This window comes from Leptosomus discolor, chromosome 8, assembly GCF_034619465.1.
Source record: "Leptosomus discolor isolate bLepDis1 chromosome 8, bLepDis1.hap2, whole genome shotgun sequence".
NCBI classification, from domain to species: Eukaryota; Metazoa; Chordata; class Aves; order Leptosomiformes; family Leptosomidae; genus Leptosomus; species Leptosomus discolor.
This window is the reverse complement of record NC_141398.1, coordinates 59,988,588-60,005,057: the sequence shown is the minus strand read 5'-3', so window position 1 is coordinate 60,005,057 and position 16,470 is coordinate 59,988,588. Positions and strand designations below refer to the sequence as shown.

Genomic DNA, 16,470 nt, shown 5'->3' with positions numbered 1-16,470 from the left:
TATCACCATCACCAGCTGGTGAATGACCAAGCTGGGCCATCCCCATCACAAGTTGGTGATGATCAAACTGGGCTGTCAGCATCCCCAGTTGGTGAATGACCAAACTGGGCCATCCCCATCCCCAGTTGGTAAATGACCAAACTGGGCCATCACCATCACCATCCTTAACTGGCAAATGACCATACTGGGCCATCACCATCCCCAACTGGTGAATGACTGAACTGGGCAGTCACCATCCCCATCCCCATCCCCATCCCCAGTTGGTGAATGACCAAACTGGGCCATCACCATCACCAGCTGGTGAATGACCAAACTGGGCCATCACCATCACCATCCTTAACTGGCAAATGACCATACTGGGCCATCACCATCCCCAACTGGTGAATGACTGAACTGGGCAGTCACCATCCCCATCCCCATCCCCATCCCCAGTTGGTGAATGACTAAACTGGGCTGTCACCATCCCCAATTGGTGAATGACCAAACTGGGCCTTCACCATCACCATCCCCAATCGGGGATGACCAAACTGGGCCATCACCATCATGTTGGGCTTTTTTTTCTCCCTGGGGACAAGACAGCCACGCCATGAGCAGGGCCTGCGGAAGGTGCAGTGGGGAAGGGGAGATGCATGAGCGTCTTCCCCATTGAGAAGCTCCGTTGCTTTGCAAATGACTGCAAGGTGATGGCAGCAGCACCAACGTCCTCTCAGGGCCACTCCACAGAGGACACCACGAAGGCATGTAGGCCATCCAACCGTCAACTAGGAACACCACCGTTTGGTTAGAGCTGCGCACAGGAGGAGGGGACGGGACACAACGAGGGAGGAACATCCCACAAACATCACGCAGAGAGGGAACTTCTGTGAAAATATTGGAATATATTTGAAAAGATTAATCATGTATGATTTTACAGTACCACCCCATATTTTCATCTCATACTTTATTTAACAATATTAAAGAGGCACTTTAAAAGCACACATACAACATCATAAAACGGCGTTTCCTGCTCTCTCTCTGCTTCTCTGACAAAATATCAAAATAAAAACTTTTGACAGAACACATTGCACCCAAGGTAAATTACCTACAATATTTTTATACAATACAAAGAATTGTAAAGATACATATTAACAGAATAAAGCCTCTTTTTTTTCCTTTTAAATCTAGAACAAAACAAAAAATAATAATTGCAGGACAGACGCAAAGTACTCTGACTGTTCATATCACATCAGTGCATTACTTCACCTCCTTGACTTGGGAGTATTTCAATAGTATATTTAATTATCTTCCATGTCCTCGTTTGCACCTGAGATTTCTTTCCGGATTCAAAAGTTCGGTTGTATAACGTGCTCGTTTAACATGACGTAACCTTTTCGACACTATGGAGTACCAGCATACAGGATTTTTATTTTTTTTTTTTTTCCCCCTAAAGTTGGATTTTTAATTTTTTTTTTTTTTTTTCCTGCTTCGTTTTCTTTTACAGGTAACGGCTACTTCCTAACGGTTCCCTTTTCTTTTTCAATCAAGGAAGTCTGTATTCACATTACAAAAGAAGAATAGCACCAGTAACTGCATAGTAAAAAGCGGATACCTATATAGCCACTAACTCAATACAGTAAGATAGTTTAGAAGTGATACCGGTGAGGGCACTCGGACAGTACCGGTTCGGTGCGGTAAATTGGCACAGTTTTATCGTCGCGCGACCCCCTCCCCCCAACGAACAAAAAGAAAACACGCCCACACACGCACACCCCCCCCCCCAACACACACACAAAAACCCCAACCCCCTAAAAAAAAAACCCCAAAACATCAGAGTTTGTCACAAGTGTCAAGGTGCAGTTTGCTCGCGGTGGCGGCTCTCCTCCGGTTCCATCGTCTACAGTGGTCAAAGCGTGGCAGCATCCTCTGAAGGGCTCCGACAGCCCCGGCAGCCCCAGAGCCGGTTCGTTATTTCTCTTGACGATGTAGCAACAAATTCCTAGGGATGGCTGTCAAAATATAGGACGCTCGATCCTTAATTTAATTTTTTTCTTCTTCTTCTCCTCTTTTTTTTTTTTTTTTTTTTTTTTTTAATTGTATCATCTCTTAGGCCAGCTCCCAATTAAATGAATTGTACGGGATTATTTGTGCAAAATCTTCAAAAAAAAAAATTTGCTTTCTACAGTGTACTGCACCTTATGAATAAGACGTCTACGGAATGAAGTTCATCTCTTCAAGTACTTTGTACAAAGATAACACAGACACAGACTCAAAAGGGTCTGAGATTTGCAAGTATCCTTATAACCTCAGCACTTCTGCAATAAAGCAATTGCTCTCGACGATTCAGTCTGCCCAAAGCGATTACAATTTCAGTTCATGAAAATCATCAGCAACATCAAAGTTCTAGCATTTGCATGATAAATCAGGTGAATTAAAGTAGATTAGTAGACACAAAGCAAACTATTTCACAGAGGCTGCAGTGCAAGTTCATTTAAGCTAGACAGAGAAATCATGCTACACAAACGAATTTAATGCTTTGATAATTTTCCCCTTGCAAACCCCATGAAAGCAGCTGAGGATCACCATAAGTCACTTCCATAAATTACTCTGAAGTATCTCTTCTTAAAGGAATTTTAAAGCTAGTTAATTTTTGCCCAAACAGTTGGCTTAGCAGGTTGTTCTGGGACTCGGCGGTGCGATAGCTGGCCGAACCGGCCGCCTTGGCACCCCGGGCAGCACGTGGGCTGTGCAAGGAGCCACGCGGGGATGGCGCCGGCCCCTTGGCCAACACTTGGTGGAGGCTCTTCCCCAGAATGGCCTTCCTGCGTTTCACGTCCCCATTGGCGTGACGGAGCTCCCCCTTCTTCTGGTTGTAAGTGTCCAGGACCATCTTCTTCAGCTGGGTGCCCGTTTTGGGCTTGGGGACCAGCTTGTTGCACTGCGTCTCCCTCCTCCCAGGGGAGAGGGCAGACGCTTCGGTGTTGCTCCAGCCGGCACGTTTGAGCTCACTGGTGCTCTCGCTCCTCCCCGGGCCCGGGGTCCGGGCTTTTTTCTTTTTCCCATCTCCCTCCATGTTCTCCCGGGAACCAGAGCTGCTCCGGTGGCTCAAGGACTTGTGCTCTTTCCTCCTCTTGGGATGAAGTTTGCCGGTGGCTTTGCTGGGCTCCACGTGGCCGTGTCTCACCGTGTTGCCGGCCGCCTCGCCTCTGGGCTGGTGGCCAGTGGATTTGCTTGGGTTGCCACCTTGGTCCTTGACGTTAGTGCCACTGTCTTTAGCCTCAGGCGTGGCTTTCTCCCTCCCCGAGATGAGTTGCTGACCTTCCTCGGCGCTGCCACCGGGGCTGCCCGCGCTGGGAGCAGCCTCACTGCTGGGCTGGCTACCCGTGGTCTTCTTCTGTGGGACCGAATCTTTAGCAGCCCTGTTCAGCGTGGGCGATGCCGTCTTGTCCTTCAGGGGCGAGGCGTGGTGGGCGGCTTCTGAAGACGTGGCCTTAGATGCGCCTTCCCAAGAAGTGGCGTCGCTGGCACTGGGGTTGCCCCACCTATGGATGTCCTTGGCTGGTGGAGCCTCTGCCTGTGGGGAAGGAAGCTCTGAGACCTTCTTGGTGAGCGGGAGAAATGGGATCTCATCCACAGCATTGGTGGCTGCGCTGGGATTTTCCAGGACACCCGCTGTATATTCGTCTTTGTTGCCCACGCTTGTTCTTTTATGGGCATCGGCGTAGCCACGTTTCTCAGTCAGGTGTGGAGGAGAGAGTTTTTGGTCTGTGGCCTGGTCACAAGCCAACCCAGCAAGGTCAATGGTAAACTCGGGCGAGTCCAAGAAAGGAAGTGGTTTCCCATCAAACGCTCCTTTCTCCAGCTCCTCCATAGACAAGGCAGCGATATGGCCGAGCTCCGGGCTGCTCGCCGCAGCCTGTGGCAAAGACGGGGAGAGGCAGGGTGGCGGAGGCAGGGCGTCAAACTGGGATTTCTCCATCTCTGCCAGGAGGTCGGAGAAGTCACCCACCAGGTCTTCTGTTTTCACGGAGGGTTGGGGTGCTCCCGGGTCACCAGGTGCCGTAGGGAAGGAGTCAGTGGGGGCCTGCAGGCTGGGGCTCGCAGCCTCTGCCAGCTGAAGGTCACTAGTGTGGTCCAGGTGGACCGGTGAGCTGCGTGGGAGTGAGCTGCCGTGGTGACCAACCTTCCTCTTCTTGCTTGGTGGCATGCCCTCCCGCAAAGAGCCGTCCTCTTTCACCTTCTCCCTGCCCTCCCTGGAGGCCATGCCAGGCCTCATGACCCCTCTGAATTTGAAAGTCTTGCTGCTTCCCGCCAGGTGCTTCTCCATGTGCCGGTCGTACTGCTCTTTCTTGGAGAAGGTGTAGTTGCACATGCTGCAGATGAAGGACTTCTTGATAACGTGCATGACGTCTGCGCAGAGCTCGCAGGCGTACAGCGTGGTGTGCTTGATCTCCTGTTCCTCTACTACGCTGTGCTCCTGGCTGAGGTGGTTTCGAAGCTCTTTGGTCTCCTGGTAGAACATCGGACACTTGTGGCACAGGTAGATCTTCTGTAAACTGTGCACCACCAAGTGCCGCTGGAGCTTGAAGGGTTTGGGAAACTGTTTGCCACAGTGATGACAGTCCCTGGAAGGATCCTTGCAGTCTGGGTGCATGGGGACAGATTTTGGGGTGCCTTCGCTTTTTGCCACGTGCTCTGGAGACGGACTGGCGGATGCTTTAGATGAGCTGGGTGGAGGTGGCTTCACCTTGACGTTGCTTTCCAAGGGGTCTTTCATCACCTTGGCCTCCTGCTCGAGGGGCAGCTCCTTGGGGCTCTTGCTTCCTCTGCTAACTGCGTGCTTGCTGCTGGCGTCAGCGTGCCGGGAGGACCTGCTGGGCTTCCGATACATGATGGTGTTGAGGAAGTGGGTGACAGCAGCGTTGTCCTCACCGAAGCAGGCTGGCAGGCCCATCACGGACTTCTGCGCTTGCCCCTTGCGAGCAAACTGGGTGGCGTGTTCCCGGAGATGCTCATTGTACATCCAGACGTCGGAGATCTCCTTCAGGCACATCCCGCAAGCCCACAGACCGGCTTTGTTTTTGGCGTGCTTCTCCTTCAGATGGTCCCTCAGCTGCTCCCGGGAGCTGAACTTGCGCTGGACGCACATGTAGCAGGTAGGTGGAGGGGAAGGGTTATGGGAGAGCTTGTGGAAGTCCAGCTCCCCTAACGTCAGGAACCACTGGAAGCAGACTTTGCATTTGTACTGCTTGTCCTTGCTCTTGATGGTTATCTCACTGCGGTTTTTCCCCAGTTTCCCGTCTTCTAGCTTATTTCTGTGCTTGCTGTGCTGGCCCAGCTTCGGTTTGAAACTCACAGCGCTGTCCTCCTCATGGCCAGGAAGATCTTCGCAAGGGCCGAAGAAGCACATGTCTCTCATTTTCAGCTTTGCGTTCAGCATCTCGATGTCGATGGTATGAAATTCAGGAGAGTCTGCATCTTCGTTACCCTTGCCGTCGTAGGGCTCCTCCACCAGGTCGGGGGGCTCGGAGCTCGCTTCTCTGAGCGAGCGCTCATCCTCAAGGTCCACCAGAGGCTCAAACATGTCCTCAGCGGAGAGGCTTTCTCCCTCCTTCTCCAGACTCCCCCAGATGTTCAAGCTGGGCATGTTGTCCACTTGGCTGTTTTGGCACAAGAAGGTTAGCATGTTGTCTTCCAGGTCAATGTCCTCCTTCCCTTGGTCGGTCTTCTCGCAGTCCGACCTCAGCGTAATGCTTCTGGATCCGCTGGGACCGGCATCTCCACTCTTCGCCTTGCTGCCGTGACACATGTTTAGCATTAAGGCATCGTCCACAGAGATCGTTTCGTATTCGCAAGGGTCCTCCCTGGTGACACAGAACGAGCTGGTTTCGCTGAGGTCAGAAGCTAATCGGATCGTGAAGAGGTCGATGGCACCCGTTGGCTGGAGGTTCACCTCGGTGACGGGCTTGGGTTTCTTGCTGCGCTTCCCATACACCCGTGTGCACTTTCTCCGGACAAACTGGTCATCCCGGGGAAACAGCTGGGAGAACGTGGAGTCATCATCAAACAAGCTCTGGAGGTCCGAGGCGGCTGCGCTCTCCACACAATGCTCCCTGCCCGGTGGCAGGTCGGCCTTCGCCCATCGCTTTGGCTCTGCAGGAGGAGGGCTGGTCCCCGGTGTGCTCTGCAGAGCGCCTTGCCCGGGAACCTGTTGGATGGTTTCGGAATCAGCCGTCTCCAGCAGCAGACCCCCTTCGGCAGGAGCCATGGGACTCTGCGGGCCACCACTCCGGTTCCCAGTGCCGCCATCTGCCACAGGATTGTCTCCTCTCTCAGCATCCATCTCCTCTGCACCATGATGCTGCTCTTCGCCTACCTTGCCCAATCCCTTCTCCACTTGCTTCACCAACCCGCTAACCAATTTTTTGCAAGCCTGCGCATCTTCCACTCCGCTTGGATCTTCCACCTCCCCGGGACAGGCGACCACGCCTGTTACCGACTCCTTGCTGACCTTCTCCTTTGAAGACACCATCCTGTCGCCCAGGTCCTCTGCAAGCTCAGCTGCACAAGGGGACTGTTTAGCTTTTTGAGAGTGCTGAGGTGTCTTGGACCTATTTTGCTCCTCTGTGGAGACGCAACCACCTGGCTCACGCAAGCCCTCCATGGTCCCGGGCAGACTGGAGCTGAGGACAGCAGTGGGGGGACCTGGGTTCTTCTCCAGCTCACATGGACCATCGGGCTCATTTCTGCTGGGAAATACCTTTGCTTTCCTTCGTCTCACTTTCCTGTTCAGCTGCTTTTCAGAATTGCCGTTCACCTCTCCAGGATCTTTGCTTTGGCACCTTCTGCCCTTTTCTCCCTTCCTGGCTTGCCGTCCTGAATCCAGCTTTCCAGCCGCCGCCTCGCCTGCCGCCCTCGTCTCCGAGCGTGGTCCCTTTGCCTTCATCTCCCTCTGCAGAACACACGTGCGGTGCAGCTCCTGGGACATCTCGAAGGAGATCACGCTGAGGTCGCTGAGCACTCTGCTGACCACTTCTTGCATCTGCGCGCTGGGCTCTTTCTCCAGGTCTGGGCATATTTTCTTGGGGATGTGTTCAGTGTTGGTGGTCGGCACCTCTGAGCTGCAGGTTTTGTCTTTGACCGAAGTCTTCAGGCTCCTCCTGGGCACTTTTTGGGCTGCTTTCGATGTCTTGTCTGCAGGAATCAAAGTGGACCTGGGAGTCTTGCTGGGCTGTGGTCCGCCACCGTTCTTCACCTGGTGCTTGACAGCTTTGTGCCTGGTCAGGCCAGGTTTGGACCGGAAAGTGGCTGAACAAATGTCGCAGGTCACCGGGAGCCCATTTGCCTTCTTTTCTTTGTGAAGTTCATTTTGGGAAGGGTTTGGAGTACTGTTAGGCGTGCTGTCCTCTCCTTGGCCCATACTGTTTAACACACAACTCCCAGCTTCTCCAGCCCCATGGCTTTTGGGTTTCTCCCCTTTTAAACTCTTTCCTCTGCTCTCTGTGGTTTTGGAAAGACCAAGTCTCACCTCCGCTGCCTCTGAAAACTCGTGGCCATTTAATTCAGCAGGACCAAGATCTCCAATGTTTGCAAGACCTCTGCTGACAGCAGCTGGCTCCTGCTGAACAACAAAACCATTGGACAAAGCTTGATGCTTATTTCCATCATCAGAGCAGCTTTCAAGCTTGTTCTCTTGGTTCAGGTTTACCTCTCCTTCTCTATTTGGCAGAAGATCTGTTGTGGACTGGGTTGGGTAATCTTGGGTTTCTGGAGGAATGGAGTTAATGACCGTATCTGTGATGGTGCACACTTGGTTTTCTTTAAAACGAGAACTTGGCAGCGCAGCACCGGTGCTTTCGGGTCCCTCTTTCCCAACACACTTTTGGTTGAAAGGTGGTGAGCAGGGGAGAGAGCACTCCTTCCCGTGTGGTTGTTGGGGACCATCCATCTCTGAGGCAGAGCCCACCAGACCGCAGTGTCTCGCCGTCCCTTCTCTTTCAGGCAGTCCGTAGTTACCCAAAACGCCATCGGGAAGGTGATGGTGACCGTCCTCGACTGCTTCCATTGGCACGGCCCCGCGGTGATGCAGCGAGGGAGGGAAGGTGGGTGCCCTTTTCCATGTCCCTTGCTCTACTGGGCTTACAGTAGGGTGATGGACATGATGGCTGTTGGCCTCAGGAGGACACCTCTTCATGATGGTTGAACTTGATGCATTAAGCAGGGACCCGCTGTACTTCTCATCTGAGAGCTGAGTGCCAAAGCTGGGGATGTCCCCTCCCTCAGCCCCACCGTTTTGCAAGCATTTGGGGTGAGAAAAATTGGTCGGCAAGGGCAGGCTGGCCGGAGATTCGCTCGTGTAATGACAGCCATTGAGGGACTTCATCTTGCCGTTTCCTTCTCTGGAAACCTTTGCACTGACTGCGCCGGCTTTCTTCTCCGGCACCAAGTGATGATCCTGGTGGCGATCCTCCTCGGAGGGAGCAGGGGGGCTGGTGGGACTCGTGGAAGCACAGCACGGGGGCTGTGCCCCCTGCCCCACCTGACTGCTTTCCAGCCTCTCTGCTGCTGCGCTGCCCAGCGCTTCTTTCTCGAGCGAACTACAGCCTAAACGGGATTGCTCGTGGGTTTTAAATGCCAAGGTCGCTTTGGTCTTATCTTGCTCCTGCTCTTCCACGAGCTGCTCAGCTTTCCTTCCTTGCCCTGGCGGTGGGGTCACCGCTGTGTTTTCGAGTGGCGAGAGGTCATTACGCTCTCGGGAAACACCATCTGCACGGATATTAATGTCATTCGGCTCCGCATGTTCATTTGCTAAGTGCTGCAGCTCCGTTACATTATTTTGCAGCTCCGGCTTCGTGAACGTGGATTGTTTTGCGGAGTAAGAGCCCATCGCACCAAACGACTCCAGCTGCTCGTGCCCACCAGAGAAAAGCACAGCCTCTTTTGCTGGGGCAGCAGTGTTTTCTGTGTTGCCTCCAACGGGGATGTTCCCCTCCCCTTGGGCAGGGCAGTACGTCCGATTTTCCCCTTCCAAGGCACCCCCGCTCTCCTCTTTCTGCTCTGGCTGGATGCGGGCGGTGGCAGAGGGGTGGCTGGAAGCGAGCAGCACGGGGAAGCACGGCATCAACAGCTCCTCCTCATTGCTCTTCACTGTTCGGGCAACGAAGAGCTGGAGCTGCTGCAGGGGGTTGGCAGCCGTCTCCTGGGATGCCAACGTCTGTCGGGAGCCGCAGTCACCCTCCTTGGGCAGACTCAGCATATCGAACAGCAGCACTTTTTGCTTGGTGGCTTTGTCACCCAGTCCGGGGGCTGGGTAGGTGGTGGGGCTTTTCCTCTCCTCTGTTTCTTCCATCAACACGGGCCCGCCACCATCCCCTTTGAAGTCCATGTCGCTTTTCGCCATTTTGGGTGACTCAGGCCTGCTTAAGGGTCTTCCTTCTGTATCTGGGACCTCTTTGATGTGAGGTGAAAAGGTGGGATCCAAGGCTGGGGTGGGACCTTGCTGAAAGCCAAATTCAGCTTTACGGTTTGGAAGATGTGCGTCAAACTTCTCCAGCTCTGCAGTATCAGTGAAGCTTTCATCTGGTTTCCTCGGCACGGGGAAGCTCTCAGCACCGCGCTGGCATGGCAGGGGATCTTTGGTGGCTTCAGCTGCCTCCAGAGTCTTGGGGAACACAGAGTCAGTGACAACAGGAGGGCTTTTTGTCACGGGATCTGTGTAGATGGGAGCCTCTGTTAGGTCTGGCGTGCGTGAGCCAGGTAGACTTTTGGAGGAACACCCATTTTCCATCTTTCCAGAGTCACTTTCCTTGGCAGCTGCAGCTCCCCGAAGCTGCTCGCTGCTATCTTTGGAGCAGAAATGGTCCACGGCAAGTGGGGCTGGTGTGCACATCCCTGCCTCCAGCTCCACCGGGCAGGGCCAGGGCTCCCTGGGTCTCTCGTAGTCCCCACCAGCACTCACGACGGCCGGCTTCTCGCCTCCCAGCCTCTCCCTGACGCAGAGGCTTGAACTGCCCAGCTCGTCTGCCAAAAACAGTCCTTTCTCATGGCTCACCTCTTGCTTAACCGGCAGCGGTGGGAACTGCTCGGCCGCCTGTCCTCGCAGATGGGCAGTGACGTGTTGCTCGGGTTTCTGAAGGGCGACGGGGGCCTCGCTATCCAGCTTGTTGGTTTGCAGTTGACTTTCCAGCTCTGTGACTAATCGCTTGATCTCCAGCTCATCGTCTGAGATGTTGTTCATAAAAGTCACGTTATAATCCGTTATCCTGTCCGGCAGCGGCAGGGAGAGCTGGCTGGTGGGGACAGGTCCTTCCTCGGGGAATTTCTTGGCTAGTGGCTTCTCCACTGAAAGGCTGTGGAACTGAGTCATGTCTTCTGGCAGCATCGGAGCCACCTCCTCCATGAGGGACCAGTCTTTCTCTGGCATGAATGGTGGATATGGTTGCTCAAACGGCAGTGGCTTGCTGGGGGGATTGCCAGGACAGGCGAACGTTGTCACATAACCATCCTTGCCTGCAGAAACACTCTCATACAGCGGCGGATCGAACTCGGTGACGGGAAGCTCTCCAAATATTGAAGAGGAATCGAAGCTGAGAGGGGAGGAGACCTTGCCCTGCGGCGTTTCTGTGGTGTAAGGGGAGATGCTGGCGTGCTTCTGCTCGAAGGAGCTGGCGTTGATGTCCTCCCGGCATAAGTACACGTCATCCATGTGTGACGAGCTCAAGGCTGGGGGCTTTGAGAAGAGGTTGTCATCGTAGTGACCGGGAAGTCCTTTGGGATCGAAAAATGCGCTGTCACTGCCGACGTACGGATTGGGCACCTTGGCAGTGAGCATCATCCCCACTGCATCCCCCCCGTATGGGGCAACCGGCACGGGATAGTCCTTCTGACTGTCACAGAGCCCGTGTGCCTTCGAGTATTTGATGCCCACTTCCGAGTAGGCAGCACTGCCAGGACTAGCTTCGTTACCGCCGTGGGACGGAGCAATTAGCTCTTCCGCGTGGTGCTTCAGCCCATCACTCGTGAAAGGGGCAAACGGATGCCTCGGGTTGACCATGGCCAGCTCAGGTGAGTCCTGAGCCTCCAGGGTGGGTTCTCTTGCCTTATCCGTGTGCTTTGCTGCTTCTTTGGCCTCTTCCGCGCCCTCCTTACAGGACAGCCCGACGGGGCTCCTGACCGAGGCGGCCGTGCTGGGCAACTGCCTTTCCTGAGGCTGCGGTGACGGCTCCTCCTTTGCACAGTCCGTCGCAGCAACCTCTGGATCAGTACTCGGACGTGTCCTGGAGCCTGCTAGCAAAGGTTTAGCTGAGCCGAACCGCCTGCTCCCCCTGGGAAAGTCCTCTTGGCTCTTCTGGCTCTTCTTTGGGCTCCTCTCCTCGGGAAGGCTGAGCAGAGTCCTTGGTGCACGTGCGGGGCTGCCCAAGCGCCTCCTCCTCCGTGCGCCTCCCTTCTCGCTGCCCGAGCCAGCCCCATCAGTGCGGGGTGGGCTGGTGCCCGTCTCGCTGGGCACGCTACCGCTGTGGTTGCTGCTGGTAGACGACTGGCTGCTCCGTCTTCGGACTCTGGAGGCACAATCCTCTTTCTTGGCATCCTCTTGGCTTGGGACCCCCCCGCGCTCCTGCGCTTCCCTTTTCTGACTGTAGCTCCAGGCTGGGTCTTTCTCTTTGACTCTCTCGCTTCTTCCCGGGCGTTTCTTGCTAAAGCTGTATTTGGTCCTCCCAACGAATCCTGTGCCACGCTTCTTCCTCCCCCGGAGCTTGCTGCACTCTGCCCCATCATCATCCGAGTCGGAGACGTAGTCATACTCCCGAAACCTGCCCTCCTTGGAGGCTGGCGTCAGCCTCTCGGCGACCTGGGGGAGCTGCGCCTCCTTGCTGCTCTTCACCTGCAGTTTGTGCAGCTTGTTCTTCTGCTGGACAATCTTGTGAATGAGCTCCTTGCTCCACGTCCCGCTTCGGGGCTTCCTCTTCTTCATCTCCTTCATGGAGAACCGGGGCGGCTTGGAGCTTTTGGTGGCAACGCCCAGCCCCACCTCGCTCTTCATCGGTGCTTCCTGGCTGAGCTTCCTGGGCTGCTTTTGGCTGGAGGTGGTGGCCGGTGGGATGCTGTTCTTCCTGCCCGCCCGCGGCCTGGCTGTCCTCTGTGCTCCCGCTGTCCCGGTATCCGCCTCCTGGGCTGCCAACCTCCGTGCCGCCCTCCCCTTGTGAAGGTGCTGCTTTCCTGCTCCTCTCTTCGCCTGCTCCCCACCCGGGTGGCCATCTTCATAAAAACAGCCAGCCTTGGGCTGGGCTGCTGCCTTCTCCTCAGCTACCGCCTGCTTTGATTTGCTCTCCGAGGTCAGGGCTTCCTTCACCTTGTGGGACATCCCACCACCAGCCGCCTTCATGCCCGTCAGCTCCTCGTCGGCAAACACGTCGATGAAGCTGCTGTCGATCTCTGGGTTATCTGACTGGTACCCCAGGCCGTTGAGGGCTTCGGTGATCAGGCTGTCCAGCTTGGCGTCGTCGATGTCCAGGTCCGAGGCGGTGAGCGGCAGGGAGCTGGCGGTGAGGCCGTTGAAGAGGCCGCCCTTCAGAGCATCTTCCTTGCCCTCGCTTTTGCTTTCCCCATCCAGCAAGAAGTCATCGCTCTTGTTTAACGTCAAGAAATGAGCCTGGGGGTCCGGAGAGAGCCCCAGGCTGGAGGGCTTGGGGGGCTCCGGGGGGAGTGCTTTCCGCCCCTCGGCTGCCCGGGGAGCATCCTTGCCCTCTCCCTGGGGTGTGGGGTGGGAGGCGCAGAACTGGCGGTGCTGCAGGAAGGAGGAGAGGTTGCTGTAGTTCTGGTCGCACTGCTTGCACGTCAGGAGCACGTCCAGCTGGTCCAGGCTGGCGCTGCTGAGCGAGCTGGCCAGCAAGTGATGGGAGGAGTATGGCGGCGGAGGCTGCTCCTCATCCAGCCCATCCGAGCATCCTTTGGCCACCTCCACGCCGGGTTTGTGGAACGGGCTCGCCGGGGCACATTTCAGGAGGTTGTCATCTTTCAGGGCATCGGAAGGGAAGTGGAAGGACTTGACGGAGTCCGGAGGGTGGTAATGAAGCGAGCTGGAGCTCAGGACGTCGGAGGGATGGAAGGTTTTGTTGCCGTCCTTGGGATGGCAGGGGTGCTGGAAGAAGGGAGAGGAGGTCAGTGCTCCGGCCATCTGGCTGTCTTCGAAGCTGGGGTTGAGCGGGCTGCTGGACATGGGGGAGAGCGACGAGCAGGTGCTGCCGCAGGTGGGGTTGGGGACAGGGGATGGCAGCGGGGACTCGCAAGGGGAGGCAGCCACCAAAGACGACGGTGGCAGGACCAGCGCTGAGCCTGACGAGCTCCTTGAGGGAGGAGGAGGACCTGCTTGACCCATGCCGTAGAAGAGGGCTTTGCTTCTCGAATCGCAGGCAGGAGACCCCGGCTCCTTTCCACTTTCGAAAGAGAAAGCGCCCGTCGAGTTGGGGTCTCCCCTCTGGATCCCGAGGCTCTCTCCCGACAAGAGCTTTTTGCCGTGATACCCTGGAGAGTTACTTACGGGGGGCCCCTTCTGGTCTTTCCCGCTCCCCTGCCACTCCGACGTGCCCAGGGGGAAGGGGAGCTTCTGGCTGGTGATCTGTCTCGACAGCTCTAGCCTGTTTTGACCGGGCATTGCAGAAGCGAGGTGTATTTGCTGCCAAGGCATCCTGGCATTTTTCTGCCTGTGCTGCCTCTGCTCGGGGCCAGACTGGCACTCAAATGAGAACTGGTTTCCAACAGGGTTTGAATAAGGTGCTGAATTCTGGTCCATGGGAGAAAACGCCTTAGTGGCACCTTCCCAAGCTTGCACAAGCCTGGGGTGGGCGGGTGCCGTAGTGGGAATGCTTGTCTCGAAAGGCATGGATCCTGCGCTGGTGCTGCCCGTGGGGGAACTGCAATAGGCTTTGCTCTGAAAGTGCACTTGGGAGAGAGAGTTTGGTGGCATGTTCCTTCTCAGAGGGCTGCTCTGGACCAGCAGCCGCGGGCTGGGGACACTGTCTTTCGCTGAGGCTTGCCTCTTACCGACTGGCTTTGGCATACTAGGCGAGTGTAAACTAGACGGAAAAACAGCTTGGTTTTCTTGGAAAGTGCTTGGGTTTTGGTCGATAGCACCAGACGACGCGAGAGCACCATTGGGGTCGGCGGGATGCTCGCTCCTGCCCTTGCAGCATGGCAGCGGGCCGTGGTGCGGGGCTGGCGGTGGCGGCGGGTGCAGGAACGGCGGCGGCGGCGGCGGCGCGGGCAAGCCGTACAGCCTGCCCTCGGGGGACACGCTCTCGTAGGAGCCACCGCTCAGCGCCTCCTCTTGCCACTCTCTGGAGGACGAGTGGAAGGCGAAGGTGCCGTGAGCCAGCTGGCCGGTGGCGAGCCCCACGTCCAGGTACTCCTGGCTCCCCGCATCGCTGGGGTACGGCTCCTTCCCCGAGTCGTGCAGCAGCTGGAAGGGATATTGGCACGGCAAAGCTCCCAGACCGTGGGCGCCGGCTTTGCCGCCCTCGGGGAACGAGCTGGGCTTCTGCACCGAGATCCCGTAGCTAGCACCGGCAAAGCTCTTCTCCGGGGAAGGCCAGGAGTCGGCCCTGTTCGCCTGAAACTCTAAATAATGTAGCTGCCCATTGGTGCCGGGGCTCTTGAGGGGGATGCCGGCGGCGGGGGGCTGCCCTTTGGGGCCGTGGGGGGGAGCGGGCTGTGAGGTATAGTTGGCGGAGGTACGGCCGGCGGCGGCATCGGGGAAGCAGCGGCCGAAGCCGAGGTCTTCTTGCCGGAGCTCGGCCTCGCGCTGGGGGAGGCTGGGCACGTGGAAGCGGTAGCTGCCGGCCACGGGGCCGTGATTCGCTTCCGGCTTCTTCGGGGGGGTCACCTTTTGCTGGGGGTAAGCGATGCCGATGGTGGGGTTCGGCCGGGCGCCGGTGATGCTGAGCCGGTAGAGCTGATGGTGGCCCCGCTCGCCCTTCCCCGAGCGCCGGTTGCGCTCGCGGGTTCGACCCTTCCCCGGGGGGGACCGGGGGCTGCCCTTGACCTCTCCCCAGGTGCCGTCGTTGCCAAACTTGGGTTTGCGGTGGAGGGATTTGAAGTCGATCTTGCCCGCTTGCTGCGGCCGGATCACGGCTTCCCGCTGGCTGTGGGGCTCCTTGTCCTTGGGGCCGGGGAAGGGGGACGTGCCCTCCCCGCCAAGCGCCCTCCCATCCTTCTCCCCGCAGCCTTCAAAGCCAAAGTCCTTCTCGGGGTCTTTGGGGCCGGCCTCAGTATCGCCGATGGTGTAAACATGCTGGGTCTCTCCAGTCATGATACCGAGGAGGGGGGAAAGGCTAGAAAGCCCCGTTTTCCCTTCCCGCTGCGAGCTGCCGTCCCTCCGTCACGGGCATGGTGCTCCGCTGATGGGCACCGGGGTGGCGAGAGGGGCAGCGGCTCCCCGGGGCCGGGGCGGCGCGGGGTCCCGAGCGCCGGTGGGGCTCTGCCGCATCGTTTCAGACCTGGAGAGGAGAAAAGAGAGACAGGGCGGCCGTCAGCCGGCGAGGGGGCCAGCGGCAGGAGGGGAGATATTTTGGCCCCTTTTCTTGGCGTGGCGGTGGGGAGGAGGACGGAGGAAGAGGCAGCGCAACCCCCTCCGGGCCGGAGCCCTCCAGCTTTTGGTTCTTCAAAGGATGCTCGCTTGGAGCATTTCACCTTTGGCAAAAGCTGCTGAGGGAGGCACTTTTTTTCCTCGCTGGGAAGCTATTTCTGGGTTACTTCTTAGCCACATAAGCAGAAAAAGATGACAGAAGAGCTCCACCTACGGATTAGCAGGAAGGGCTGTCGGGCCAGGCAGGGAGAGGCGTCCTGGGAAGGGCTCTCTGTCCCCGTGTCCCCGTGTCCTCACGTCCCCGGGTCCCAGCTGCCGCAGCTGGAGGGATGGTGAGGTCGGGCTGTGCAGCATTTTCCTCCGCCACGTTCCCCCCCACCCCAGCGCACCCCTTCGACCTGGCCGCCCCTCCACCAAACCCTTGCTCTGCAACCCCCTGGAGAACAAACAGACTTGAGCTTCTGCTGCCTCTGCCTGAACCTTAACACCACCCACAAATTGCCCGCGCAATTTTAGCCGCTGTTAAGTAGGCGAAAGCATAAAAGCTAAGTCCCGAATTTACCGGCTGATTTTACAACACAGGACCTCGGGGCATTAGACATGAAGCACAAGCCAAGCGCGGCCTTTTAAAAGGTACCCCCAGGATTTTAGCCCTAGACACAGGCTATATTAAAAAGAAGAGTAAACCTCTGTTTTAAAGAGTCTCTTTTTAGAAGTCTATTCGGAATAGAAAGGGTTTCTTTCTCCTCCCTCACCAGAAACGCTTCTTTACTGCCTGCCGCAGAGGGCAAAGGCATGATACTGCCAGGAGCTGGGGAGGGGGCGACCTGGCTGCAAAGCAGCGTGAAATTCAGCTGCTTAGTCTTCTCCTGGGTGTAATTCTTACAACTCCAGCCCCATTTAGGGTCCACCCT

The 16,470-nt window shown here is 56.7% G+C and overlaps 2 protein-coding genes across 2 annotated transcripts in view; both read right to left on the bottom strand.

Annotated features, from left to right (window-relative positions):
• The window catches only part of ZFPM1 (zinc finger protein, FOG family member 1), a 38,280-nt gene extending 37,735 nt beyond the window's left edge, over positions 1 to 545 (bottom strand). Inside the window, 1 exon segment of the mRNA XM_086468836.1 lies at positions 461 to 545. Coding sequence (XP_086324962.1) covers positions 461 to 545 — 85 coding nt within the window.
• Positions 546 to 2,578: 2,033 nt separating this feature from the next.
• On the bottom strand, positions 2,579 to 15,280 carry ZNF469 (zinc finger protein 469). Its single transcript, XM_086469484.1, has one exon. It carries the CDS (start codon positions 15,278 to 15,280, stop codon positions 2,579 to 2,581), a length of 12,702 nt encoding a protein of 4,233 aa, XP_086325610.1.
• Positions 15,281 to 16,470: the final 1,190 nt, after the last annotated feature.

What these genes read in the sequence shown, in the direction of transcription:
- ZNF469 (XM_086469484.1), bottom strand. Translation starts at nt 15,280, where the DNA reads ATGACTGGAGAGACCCAGCATGTTTACACCATCGGCGATACTGAGGCC.